Source organism: Petaurus breviceps, unplaced genomic scaffold, assembly GCF_028583685.1.
Source record: "Petaurus breviceps papuanus isolate PSGF00001 unplaced genomic scaffold, PetGlider_PUasm1.0 185, whole genome shotgun sequence".
NCBI lineage: Eukaryota > Metazoa > Chordata > Mammalia > Diprotodontia > Petauridae > Petaurus > Petaurus breviceps.
The window spans coordinates 23,890,212-23,903,522 of record NW_027185797.1 but is presented as its reverse complement, the minus strand read 5'-3'; the positions used below and the strand labels follow the sequence as shown (position 1 = coordinate 23,903,522).

The 13,311-nt window shown below is 41.1% G+C and overlaps 1 protein-coding gene across 5 annotated transcripts in view; it reads right to left on the bottom strand.

Moving 5' to 3' along the window:
• The window catches only part of CNOT10 (CCR4-NOT transcription complex subunit 10), a 65,551-nt gene that overhangs the window by 4,666 nt on the left and 47,574 nt on the right, over positions 1 to 13,311 (bottom strand). For 3 of the 5 annotated variants that reach the window (XM_069088581.1, XM_069088580.1, XM_069088584.1), the window contains 3 exons: positions 4,291 to 4,404; positions 787 to 917; positions 95 to 130 (listed from right to left, as the gene is read on the bottom strand). In XM_069088581.1, the coding sequence (XP_068944682.1) occupies positions 95 to 130; positions 787 to 917; positions 4,291 to 4,404 (281 nt within the window). The remainder of the gene's footprint in view (positions 1 to 94; positions 131 to 786; positions 918 to 4,290; positions 4,405 to 13,311) is intronic. The other 2 variants (XM_069088583.1, XM_069088582.1) reach the window with 1 other exon arrangement.

The following is a 13,311-nucleotide window of genomic DNA, read 5'->3' as shown; positions in this document are numbered from 1 at the left end:
AGGACTCCTAACACCCAACACTCTCATCTAAAATCTAGGCTACATTCCCTTTGGTCTTATACATTTACTAAGAACTTACAAACTTCTTACTTACAAGACTCCATTGCTTCATTTTCCCCTTTGTCAGATCCTACAACAAAGACATGAAAAACCAGTCTGAGGCCAAAAGGGAATCATTTCTGAAAACCCAACTCTTCCATGAAACAAGAATTCTAACATTAAACAGCTTGTTGTAACTTTGAGTTTTAATTTTCAGTGAATGATTTCTCTTATCTAAAAGCATCAGAGCATGGCAGCATAAAACCAGTGAGATAAGCTTGAATGGAGGGGGAAAAATCCAACTCATGTGTTCCTATTCCATTTACTCAAATATCAACTAACTTTTCAAAGCTAGGAATTAGACCATAGCTTCAGAATACCCTGATGGTATTTAGCAAGCCTGCAAATTAATTATGCAAGAATTAAATTGTATTTAATAGTCATATCATCTTCACTAACCACATAGGGGCTAGCAAACAGTCCAGATCGACACCAAAGAAGGAAAAAACAGTGAATCAGGACTCAAATAACCTACTCTGCTAGACAGCCTTTTAAAAATGCAAAGTTAGACCCAATGATGCCTGGATTAGCTAATTATTACAAAAGACATCATTAAAAGGCTGGAAAGAAGCTATGTTAAGACTTGCTTTCACAATGGTTATAGTCTTAAACTTCTATATATTATGAGTTACAATAAAAAGGCAGTAGCAATTTGAACTATGTCTAATCAAATATGTCTTCATTAACCTTGGTCCTGTTCATTTGAAGAAATCCCCAAAGACACATCAGTGACGTTTTCAGGGTTCAAATGCGTAATGGCATCAGAGATTCTGTCAAGAGAGATGAGAGCTTCTGCTGCATATAAATGGCCCAAAAACCTAAAGTAGGAAACAAAGAAATCAATCTCAAATGGTCAAGTATTCCACCACAAAATCTTTAGGAGACGGGCCTGTATTGTGATAAATGAGGTGGAATATAAGTTTAAACATAATGGGCATAGTCATACAGCATCACTTAAATGCTGCTGTTGAGTCTGGTGGAGTATGACTGGATAAGAGTTAGAAAATCCAGTCCCCTCATACTTGACAGAATTTAGAACCAGAGGAGCTGGGTTCAAATCTGTCCAATTGTGGGCAGGTACGGAATTCCAGTCTCTCTGCTGGGAACAGATGGCCTTGTGGATTCTATGATTCCTGGGGGCTTCAGAGTCTCCTCCCTTGTACTAAGTTGACCAGTCATCTCTAAAACTGCTTCCAGTTCTCAATCCTCTGATCTTTCTTAAACTAATTTCTGGGAAGGGAAGGTTCTAGATATGTGATTTCATCAGTGTGGGAGAATAGCCAATTCACCTCCTCCAGCTGAGACGGCTGCCTACCTCCTGTAACTTAAAAACTTGAGAGAGTTGCTTAAGTCCCAAAGAGGTCAAATGACCTTCCCAAGGTTATGCAATAACATTGTCAGGGCTTGAACCCAGCTTTTCCTCCTTCCATGACCAGGCCAAAACAACACAGGATGCTCAGCTGAGGGGCTCGCTCGTGAAATTCTGACGGCATTCTCACCAATCTTCCCACTGCCTTTGGGAATGCCTTTGTAGTGAACTCCAGAACCAAAGACTGTGAGGGCTGGAAAGGGACTGTCAGAGTCTTGCTAGATAATATGTATGACCTCATCATCTTTTAGGCCAGCCTGTGTCTTGTCCAAGGACATACTGCTAATTAGTGGCAGGGCTGAGGACAGACCCCAGGTCTTCTGATGACCCAGCCAGTGCTCTCCCATCATACCCCAAATATGACTCTTAAGTGATGTCGACAATAGTCGAGATGCTCTACTGTGGCCCTTCCCTTGACTCCTTGGTGGAGGCGGGACTGTGGAACCCTACACAGAATGTCAGACTTTGCTGATGTACTCATTGGTTTGGCTGAATTATTTTTCTTTTAAAAAATCCTTTTTTAGATATAAGAGATGGTTCCCTGAGAGGATGAGAGGAAATCTAGGCAATGTAAAAACAAAAAATATCAATAAAAATCTGTCTTGGATCAGCACGTCCAGAGATCTTATTTCTTCTTCCAGAGGTTTTTTTGGTCCCTTTCTTTTTTCTTTCTCTTGCCAGTGTTGTCAGCCTGGTTCTAGCCCTATGTCCTCATTTCACACCTGTATGGCAACAACAGCCTCTTTGCTAGCCTCCCTTCCTTGACTTTCTCTAACATCCCTTTCAGCCTGCATGTCTAGGCACCTAATCAATCTTCCCAAACACAGCTTGTTTGTGAAAGCCCTTGGCTCACATATGAGTGTGAGCTACCAATTTTATAAAGGCCAAACTCCCAAATGAACTGGCTCAACAATTGGTTCTGATCCAAAGCAGCCCCATGGTGTATTAGAGACATCAGAGGACCGTGTCTGTACCTCAGCTCTAGCCCTGAAGTCTTCTGGCTGGTAAATGAGGGGCGCAGCCTAGGTGGCCCAACTGTGACAGTTAATGCTCACACACTGTTCATTAAGCAGTTACTGGAAGGCTCCCTCCATTCCAGCCAAGCCGGACTTCTCCCTAGTTCAGGCACAGGCCGAATGGATTGCCATTCTCTGGGACTACCTTCCTGTTCCATGTGCTTAGAACCTGATGTTCCTTCTCAAGGGTCAGCCTTGCAATGACTCCAGGGTCCCTGCATCCCCCAAGTGCATCAATCAGCAAGCGTGAAGTCCCTGACCAGGTCTGAAATCAGGCACTGTGCTACCTGCTGAGAATGGACGATTAATTACCTCTTTCACATTGCAACTTTCCCCACCACAGTTTCAACCTATCATGGGTTGGCACAAGAAATTAAATGGGAATTTTGGGGGAGTTTTGTAGAAGCTGCAGATAACACATGTAGAAGACACAGAAAAAGTTTAGAAACTCAGAAATGCATGAAATATATATGTAATATTGTATAATGTCTTCTCTGGTACAAAGAAAGGGCCAAAAAGTTTTAGGTGGACTTTCTAAATTGTGGGAGTGCTGTGTCCCTAACCCCTACAATGTGGAAGGCATAGCTGTAAAGACAAAAAAAAAAAAAGACAGCCACAGCCTTCTAGGAGTTCAGACAACACATACATATACATATAGAAATATACAAAGTAGGTAGGGGAGTGTCCCCCCACCTATTCTATTAAACTGAGTTTTGAAGCTGACTTTGGAATCTATGAGGCTGAAGGGAGGAGAGAAACCATTCTGGGCCTGGGGAACAGGCTTTGCCAAGGCATCAGTTCATTTCATCCTCATCATATTAACTGTTTAAGACAGACAAAACAGACATCATCATCATCATCATCCCCATTTTACAGAGGCTAAGCCAGGTGAGGTGACGTGTTCACGGTCACACAGCCAAGTAAGTGGCAGCTGAGACTAGAACCCAAGTATCCAAATTCAGGCCTCTGAATAAATGCATAAATTAATGGAAAAAAAAACCCCACTTATGAAGAGCGTATGGTGTGTGAGAGAACAATGTGAGTGCCCTTAAGGGGCTTATACTCTTGTGGGAAAAACACCATAAAGATGAGCAGTAGAAAAGGAAGTGAGTTTGGACCTAAGGTGTCTGAGGAGTGGCAACTTGATCCACAGGGCAACTGAATGATATGCCCTCATTTGATGATGGTTCCCAGAGCCAGGGGGTGAGGCAGGGATTGGGGAATAGCAGGGGTGGGCAGCAGGGCCTGACAGTGAAGTGTGTTCTAGAGTTAGCTACAAGTAACAGGTGAAGTTGTCTATGACACTCAGACACCAATCAACAGGGTAGAGGCCTCGTGCAGGAATCCCAAAGAGGTCCTGGGGACCAGCAGCCTGTACCTCTTTACTGTCCCCCACGGCCCAAGCATGCCGCCTTCTCCTGACCTCTCCAGCTCCATTCTGGGATCTACTTCTGATTGCTTAAGAGCAATGTTTAGAAGGAACAGCCGCCACAATGAGCCATCCTGCTGTGCACAACATGGAGCAGTCCATAAGTGCTTCTATGCTGATAGATACATACATACATATTCACCAGAACAACAGAGTGTCAGTGGCCAACCCCGGACACTCTTCATTAGATCTGTAACTACATGTAAGAACCAGTCACGTCCCTCACTGAGACAGCTGGAGGCAGGACCAGGACTCCATCTCAGTCTCAGGACAGGGACAGGCCACCACACAGGGGAGGGGTCACACTGGTCAGAGACAGATCATCTTAAGTTAAATTTTGTTGTCTGGAGAAAAGAGTATGATAAAGTCAGACTTACTTAAGGGATCCTGACAACTTGGGCTGTTGAAGCAGTTTGTCTGCATGATTCAGAGCCATGAGGTTGTCCCCCAAGGCTAGAGCAACATAAGCGCTGCAGGCCAGGATCGAGCACCTGGAATAAGGAAATGAGGGAAATCCTAGTTAGAACTGTGAAATTCGAAAGACCGGCAAAATGTGCCTCTGATCACTTAATTCCTAGAATGAATGAACAGAAGAAACCACAAGGCTTATTGGGGGAACACTCATGGCTGCAATTAATTTTTTTTCAATTTATTTGTTTTTGGTTTTCAACATTCATCTCCACAAGATTTTGAGTTACACTCCCCCTCCCCCCCCCCCTGCCCACAGGGAGCCTGCAGAATCTCCTCCCCCAATCTGCTCTCTCCTGTATCCTCCCCTGACTTTCTAGCAGGGCAAGATGCATTTCTATGCCCCAGTGCCTGTATAGCTTATTGCCCATTTGCATGTAAAAGAAACAATTTTTTTTTAACATTTGTTTTTAAAACTTTGAGTTCCAGATTCTTTCCCTTCCTCCCTCCTCACCCACCCCCACTGGGAAGACAAGCAATTCAATTAGGTTGTACATGTGTAGTTACACAAAACATTTCCATAGTAGTTATATTTTGAAAGACTATTTCCCTCCATCCTATCCCACCCCCCATTTATTCTATTTCCTACTTTGACCCTGTCCCTTTTCAAAAGTGTTTGTTTCTAACTACCTTCTCCCCCCATCTGCCCTCCCTTCTATCATCCCCCCTCTTATCCCCTTCCCCCCTACTTTCCTGTAGGGTAAGATATCCAATTGAGTGTGTACATTATTCCCTCCTTAAGCCAAATTCAATGACCAAGGTTGACCCATTCCCTTTCACCTTTCTGCTCTTCCCCTCCATGGTAACAGTCTTCTCTTGTCTCTTTTATATGAGATAATTTACCCTAATCTATCTCTCCCTTTCTCCTCCCATTATATTCCTCTCACCTCTTAATTTTATTTTTAAGATAAAAAATATATTCAACTGATCGTGTGCCCTGTCTTTGTATACATGGACACACATATACACACACTCACAAATGTATTTATATACACATACACCCTCCTATACATACATATATATATATTCCCTTCAACTGTCCTCATTCTGAGAAGTGTCAGGAAGTTATAATTATCGTCTTTCCATGTAGAAATATAAATAATTCAACCTTTTCTTTTTCCTGTTTACCTTCTCATGCTTCTCTTGCTTCTTGCATTTGAAAGTCAAATTTTCTGTTTACCTCTGGTTTTTTCATCAAGAATACCTGAAAGTGGGGGCGGCTAGGTGGCACAGTGAATAGAGCACCGGCCCTGGAGTCAGGATAACCTGAGTTCAAATTTGGCCTCAGACACAACACAAAAACTAGCTGTGTGACCTTGGGCAAGTCACTTAACCCCAATTGCCCTCCAAAAAGCCAAAAAAAAAAAATACTTCAAAGTTCTTTATTTCATTGAATGACCATATTTTCCCCTGAAGCATGATACTCAGTTTTCCTAGGTAGGTGATTCTTAGTTTTGATCCTAGCTCCTTTGACCTCCGGAATATTCTATTCCAAGCCCTTTGATCCCTGAATGTAGAAGCTGCTAGATCTTGTGTTATCCTGACTGTGTTTCCACAATACTCAAATTGTTTCTTCCTGACTGCTTGTAACATTTTCTCCTTGACTTGGGAACTCTGGAATTTGGCTATAATATTCCTAGGAGTTTTCTTTTTGGGATCTTTTTCAGGAGGCGATTGGTGAATTCTTTCAATTTCCATTTTGCCCTCTGATTCTAGAATATCAGGGCAATTTTCCTTGAGGATTTCTTGCAGGATGATATCTAGGCTCTTTTTTTGACCATGGCTTTCAGGTAGTCCAATAATTTTTAAATTATCCTGGATGTATTTTCCAGGTCAGTGGTTTTTCCAATGAGATATTTCATACTGCATTCTATTTTTTCATTTGTTTTATATGATTTCTCATAAAGTACACTAGCTTCCATTTGCTCCAATCTAATTCTGAAGGAATGATTCTCTTCAGTGAGTTTTTGAAATTCCTTTTCCATCTGGCCAATTTGGCTTTTTAAGGCATTTTTTTAAATTAGCTTTTTGGACCTCTTTTGCCATTTGAGTTAGTCTATTTTTTAAGGTGTTATTTTTTTCAGTCATGATTTTCTTGCGGTATTCTCATTTCTCTTCTCAGTTTTTTCTCCACTTTTCTTATTTGATTTTCAAAATCCTTCTTGAGTTCCAACATGGCCTGTAACTAGTTCATTCTTCTTGGAAGTTTTTGGTAGAGGAGTTATGACTTTGTTTTCTTCTGGTTCCATGTTTTGATCCTTTCTGTCCCCAAAAAAGGATTCTGTGGTCTGATTGTGCTTCCTCTATTTGCTCATCTTGCCAGCCAGTTACTTGACTTTTGAGCTCTTTGCCACAGTAGATCTCTGCTTCCACAGTGGAGAGAGTTGTGTTCCAAATTGCTGGGGTTTTCCCAGTTGTTGTCAGAGCTATGAGGAGGGGGCCCTCTCTATAGGCACCACAAGCTCTGGCACACTGGCCACACACCCCAGGACCACCACCCAAGACTGTGACCCAGATCCAAGCAGGTCAAAGCAAGAGTGATTACCCTCTGAATGGTTTCTTGGGCCCCCTACAATCTGTAGGCTGGGAGCTCCTGAGGCTGCTCCATGGCAGCGCCTGCAGCTGCTGTGCCTCCACCACCTCTTGCCCTGGGGACAGGGCCCGACCATGCTCTTCCATCACTGGGTTCAAACAGAGCTCCCTAATGACCTTTTACTTTCTCTTTGGCATTCATGTGTTGAGAAGTCTGGAAACCACCATAGCTGCCAGTGACTCACTCTCCTGAGGTCTGTTCTGGCCTGTCAGGGCACAGCTCACGCAGGACTGTGCTTAGCACCCAGCCTGGTGCGACAGACCCTTCCTGTCAGCCTGCCGGGCTGCCTTCAGTGGGGTGTTTGTTTCTGTCACTCTATGGGTTCTGTAGCTCTAAAATTTGTTTAGAGTCACTTTTTCACAGGTATTGGAGGTGGCTGGAGCGGGAGCTTAGGTAAGTTTCTGCTTTTACTCTGCCATCTTGGCTCCGCCCTGCAATTGATTTCTAAAGCACATTTTGGTTACATGTGTTTTACAAATCACCATAAGCATTTCTGCAAGTTATTTTTTCACAAATTACTAATGTTTATTTGGTTTCAACCTAATGTAATACACAAGAGCTGCCTAATTAAAACAGTTAAAAAAAGAAAAAGCTTTATAATTTATGGCCTGCTAAGGAATGAGGAAGGTTCCTCCCCTGGCACCATCATTTCACTATCTTGGAAGGAGAGCCCATTCCTTTCTATGCAGGTGTATGGTCTTGCCAAGAACTAAGTCCATGGTATAGCCTGCTGAAAACCAATCCCTGTCTAAACTCATCTAAGCAGTATCATGCTGTGGTAGGTGAATTAGCTGAGGCCTGGAGAAGATGACAAGACTGTATAGACACAGGAGGTAGACTGCTGAGTACAAGGATTAGCAAAGAGGCATATTTGATTGGGACACCAAGTACAGGAAAGAGGATAGTGTGTCATAACCTTAGAAAGGGAAGAGGGAGCCTGATCAAGAACGGTTTTGAATTCTGGACAGGGGACTTCATAATTTATCCTAGAGGCAACAGGCAGCCACTGGGCCTAGATATGCTTTAGGAATATTATTCTGGCAGATGTGTGGGGGATGTATTAGAGAATGGAGAAATGAGGCCAAGGGACTGATTAAGCTATTGTAATAATCCAGAGAGGAGACAGTGAGGTCCTGAAATATGCGTAGAGGCCATTGAGAGGGTGAATGGAGAGAAAGGGATGGCTGTTCAACGTGGACGGAGAGTAAGACTTGACAATTAATTTGAAATGAGTAAGGATGAGTGAAGAGTAGAGGCCAACTGAAGTTGTGAAGCTAGGTGCAGGGAAGATGAGTGGTATGCTGCACAGCTTTGAATGCTCTGCTACCACAGAGAGGGCTGCTGGAGATATTTTTATATATTAGGCGTTGGGATGTCTGGGTCAAAAAGGCATGGACAATTTCGCAATTTGGGGGCAAAACTGGGCACTGCTCCCAACTCTCCCAAGTTCATTTTCCATCATAACCCAACAGCTTTCTTATCGTGGAAAATCATCCTATCTCAACAGTCCCTTCTGCTGAGCGGTCGGTTCCTCCTGGAACCTTTGCCCTTTTAGCTTCCCTTTGATGTGTCTTCTATTAAAATGCAAACTCGGTGTGGTCAAGAGCTATCTTTCTTCTGGTCTCTATATGTATTCTACTCTAGTGCTTAGTATAGGGGCTTGTTGCTGCTGATATCCCGAACAGCTGGACCAATTCCAGCTTCCCCAAGCACTATCAGTGTGCCTGGCTTCCCACAGCCTCTCCCATACAGAGTGTTTTCATTTTAAGTCATCTTTGACAATTATCAATGTGAGGTAAAACCTCAAAGTCAATTCAATTTGCCCTTCTCTTATTATTAATGATTTAGACCAAGTATTCAAATGGTCATTGGTATTTTGCAGTTCTTCTCTTGAAAACTGTTCATATTCCTTGACTTTGTCAATAGAGTTTGGTGGTATATACACATCAACACACTACATAGCTTAGATATTTACATTTTTTTCAGTGATATTTGACTCAACTAGTTTTTTTCATAATGTTCTCTTTTTACTCCAACTTCACCGACTTCATTTGTGCAAAAGCTTTTTAATTTTATGTAACCAAAATTGCTTTTTTTTGTTGTTTTGATATTGTATGTTGCCTCTTCTTTATTTGGTTAAGAATTCTCCCTCTTCAGGCAGCTAGGTGGTGCAGTGAATAGAGCACCAGCTCTGGAGTCAGGAGGACCTGAGTTCAAATCCGGCCTCAGACACAACACAAAAACTAGCTGTGTGACCTTGGGCAAGTCACTTAACCCCAATTGCCCTCCAAAAAGCAAAAAACAATAACAACAAAAGAATCCTCCCTCTAGTCTTAGTGGCAAAATGTATCATGTCCTAGTCTCTAATTTTTAATGTTAACTGCTGTATTCAGTTTGGGCATACATTTTGAACTTGTGTGACATGAGATAAAATGTTACAAATCCATTTGTTCCCATGAGTTTTCCCTGGATAGTACTGCAATCCTGTACAAATTCCTCCTGAAAATTTTAAATTTTTGCATGCATATTTACCTATGAATTTGTCTACCACATTTACGTTATAAAATAAGGCTGCCTTTTTTGGAAACGTGTTTTGCTGTTGTGCAGGTCCTGATTACTCTTTAAATGTCTGCTAGGGTTCGCCTGCACATTCATCAGGTCCAGGGCTACTTTTTACCCTTTTTTATTCTCCTAACAGCTTAACTGACATCAGGTTAAGAATTGTTTTGTTAATTTCAGTATTTTATATTTTTGTAGATACTTATCTACTTCCTTTGAATTCTCGATTTATCTGACATTTTATATAGCACTCTCTAATAATTCATTTCTAGTCTGTTTATTGTGAATTTATTTTGTTCACTTTTTACCTTGATGTGTCTCTGATTTATTCTTCCATCCACTCATTTTTCAGAATGCCATTACTTAGACACCATTTACATCTGTTTCTTTTATTTCCTATGTTACTATTTTTATTGTTCTGAGGTCTATAATGGATATGTTTCTTATTTCTGCCATATATGAGATGTAAGAAATACATCCTTCTTAATATTCTCATCTAGAAGTCACCAAAGGTCAGTAAAATTTAATGTTTCCAAAAATCTACCTAGCTCTATATTTTCCTTATCTTTCTAATTGATTTCTAAGAATATTACATTTTATTATTATGATCTTAGTGTCACCATATGCTTTTTTAAAAACTCTTAGAATATATATATTTTTCTGTGCTTACAATATAGCACCTCAGGCATTAAGACATAATGTAGTTTTCCCTGTTTGTTTCTACTAGCATTACTGATTTTTTGTTGCCAATTATTTGGAATCAGGATGAAAACTGATTTTGTCAAACCACCTCCATTTTCACCCCTCTATTAGGTACGTTTCATTTATTTTAAGAATCTTCCTTGGGTTTTAGCTTGGGGATTTAAAAAAATCAATTATTCCTCCATTTTCTTTCTTTTTGTTGGGAAATTTAATCCACTTATATTTATTGCTCTAATTGTTAAGCTTGTGTTTTCTTTCACTAAATACACACAATTCATATAGCTAATTTTTTTTCCCTTCATCTCAGTAGTCTCTGCCATGTGTTTTGCTTATATCTGTCTGATTCTCCTGGTTAGTGTGTTGGTTCTTTAGAAGGAATATCCCAAATTCTTCCCTTCTGATGAACATCAAGTTATTTTCTTTGTTACTTAGGTTCCGTTTTGCAGGATATATTATTTTTGAGTGCCAGCTTTTTTTTTCTTTCCTTTTCAGAATATTATTTTCTGATTTTTCCTTTAATTTCTTATAGAGTAATCTGTTTTCCCAATATCCTTGTAAAAGGTGTTTTCCTGGATGTCTACAAAATTTTTTGTTTTATGACATTATTATGAAGTCTGACTACAATATCTCTTGACAAGTTAAACTTGTGGGTTTTTCTGGTATTTTGTAGATTCTCTTACTCTCTTTTTTGCCATCTGTTTTTGTACATTCTTGACAACTTCCCAGTAAGAATTTCTTGAAATATGGGATTCAAGTTTTCTTTTTCACTATTTTCTAATAGACTTATAATCCACATTCTTACTTTTTAAGAGTTCTCCTGTATTCATTCAATCTAACCTAATTTTCCTTTCACTTCTGCATTCCCATTCTGTTGTTCTCTTTTTCTGAAAATATATTGTTTTGAAGTTATGTCTCTGTTTTTTGTTCTAAATTATTATTATTATTTTTTGCCTTTTGGAGGGCAATTGGGGTTAAGTAAGTTGCCCAAGGTTACACGGCTAGTTTTTTTTGTGTGGGTGTTAAGTGTCTGAGGTCACAACGGAACTCGGGTCCTCCTGACTCTGGGGCCAGCGCTCTACTCACTGCGCCACCTAGCCACCCCTGTTCTAAATTCTTTTTAAACTTTATTTCTTCCATAAGAGTTATAATTTCTGTACATATATCTTGGATGGAACAGCAAGGTGGTTCAGTGGACAGAGCACAGGTTTTGCATCAAGAAGAGTCAAACTCTGGTCTCAGACACTACTTAGCTGTGTGACCCTGAGCAAGTCACTTAATTGTTTGCCTCAGTTTTCTCATCTGTAAAACAAGCTGGAGAAGAAAATGCCAAACCACTCCAGTATATTTGTCAAGAAAACTCCAAAATGGGGCCACAAAGAGTCAAAATGACTAAACAACATCATGGGTATTTTCACTCAGTTCTTCGATTGTGCTTTTGAGTCAGTGGAGGTTTTAAAGAATTGTTTCACTGTTGATTCTAGAGGTGCGCCTGGATTTGTTGCAATACTTTTATGTTTCTCTGGAGATATTATCTCACTTTTCTTCACTGTGAAGTACTTGTTCAATGAAATAGCTTTTTTGGAGATTGCTCATTTGTCCTCTTCAGTAAACTTTTGTGTCTTTATCCATCACTCTGCTGAATTTTCAAATGTCCCTGGTTCTAGAATTCTTCTTCTATTAATCCTTTCTTTGCCCACTTTACCACCACCCTCTCCCTGCCCTCACACCCAAGTCCCGGCCAGCTCCCTCTTCTCCATTCTCTTATACCAATGGGGTCAGAAGAGCTCTGTGATCCTTGATGTGGGAGGGTGGAGTGCTGGAATGCTGCTGCAGCGAGAACAGACCTGTTTTCCTCCTTTCCCATTCTCACTCTTCTGGGTTCTATGCTTTTCTCTGGAGCTAACTCTCTTCAGTCCCAAGGCAAGTTGGGGGACCCTTTAGGAACTGGCAGTAGAGGGTGAAGTTGGAGAAAAACTGTTGAGAAACTTTCCTGCTTCGTCTTTTTATCTGGGTCTCTTTTCCATCTTTCTCCTATTTCTACAAGCTGTTTCTTTCTATTTCTAATTGTGAAATACCTGCAGCCATCCCTGAACTTCTGGGCTCCTCTCCACTCCACTCCACAATCTTCCCCCTTGGATTTCATATTCCATCACAGGGGTCATTCCTTCCTTCCAAGTCTTGACACTGGAACTCATCCAGTGGGACTAACTCCAAAAGTGCTCACCTCAAACTGCAAATTCCATGAGGCACAAGGGGCCACCAATGTTCCTGAGCGGCTGCAAGCCATAGAAAAGGGGAGTGATGCCAGGGAAGGAGTGCCAGGAGCAATGAGCTGGGAAGTGTTTGGCAGTTACTTTTTTTTTTCCTAGAAGAATCATCTTGTTCTGGATTCTTCAAATATTTGTCTTTTTGTCATTGCAGCAATCACTCCATTTGGCAGCGTTTTTCTTGTTTATTTAGGGTAGTAAAAAGAAGCCGTTCCCTTGGATACCTCTCATTCTGCCATCTTTTTAGGATTCCCTACAGCATGTCTAATCTTTTTATCAGGTGAAAAGATACTAATATCCTGAATGAAAGTATTATCAATTAGATTTTGAAAAAGTAGAAATGACTAATTCAGGACTTCTGGATTCAAAAGCATCTAGAAATTGCGAAGAGTAATATAATACTTAGAGCAAACACTATTTCCACCACATACTGTGATGAATTCATTAGTGTGTAAACACTGTAATTTCCCCAGGGTGGAAGCGAGTTGAATTTTGGTCCTTACAGGCCATGGAATTGGAGGAAATTTGGGGTACAGACAGTAGAAAAGACATTGCATTGCTGTGTCAGGACCAGTTTCCTGTCCCTGAAGGACAAAGCCTCAGTTGCCAAAAGCCACTGTGTGAAAGAGGAAACCCCACCCACTCCTGGGCTTGCATCTCCAGAGAGCTGGTGACACTATTTCCCCAAAGCTGCTCCCAGTGAAACATACACAGAGAACCTGGCCAACAAGGCAGGGCTCTTCTGGGATGATCCCAGCTGCCACTTTCCCTGGGTGAGCATCAATAGCTGTCCTAGAGTATTGTGGCAG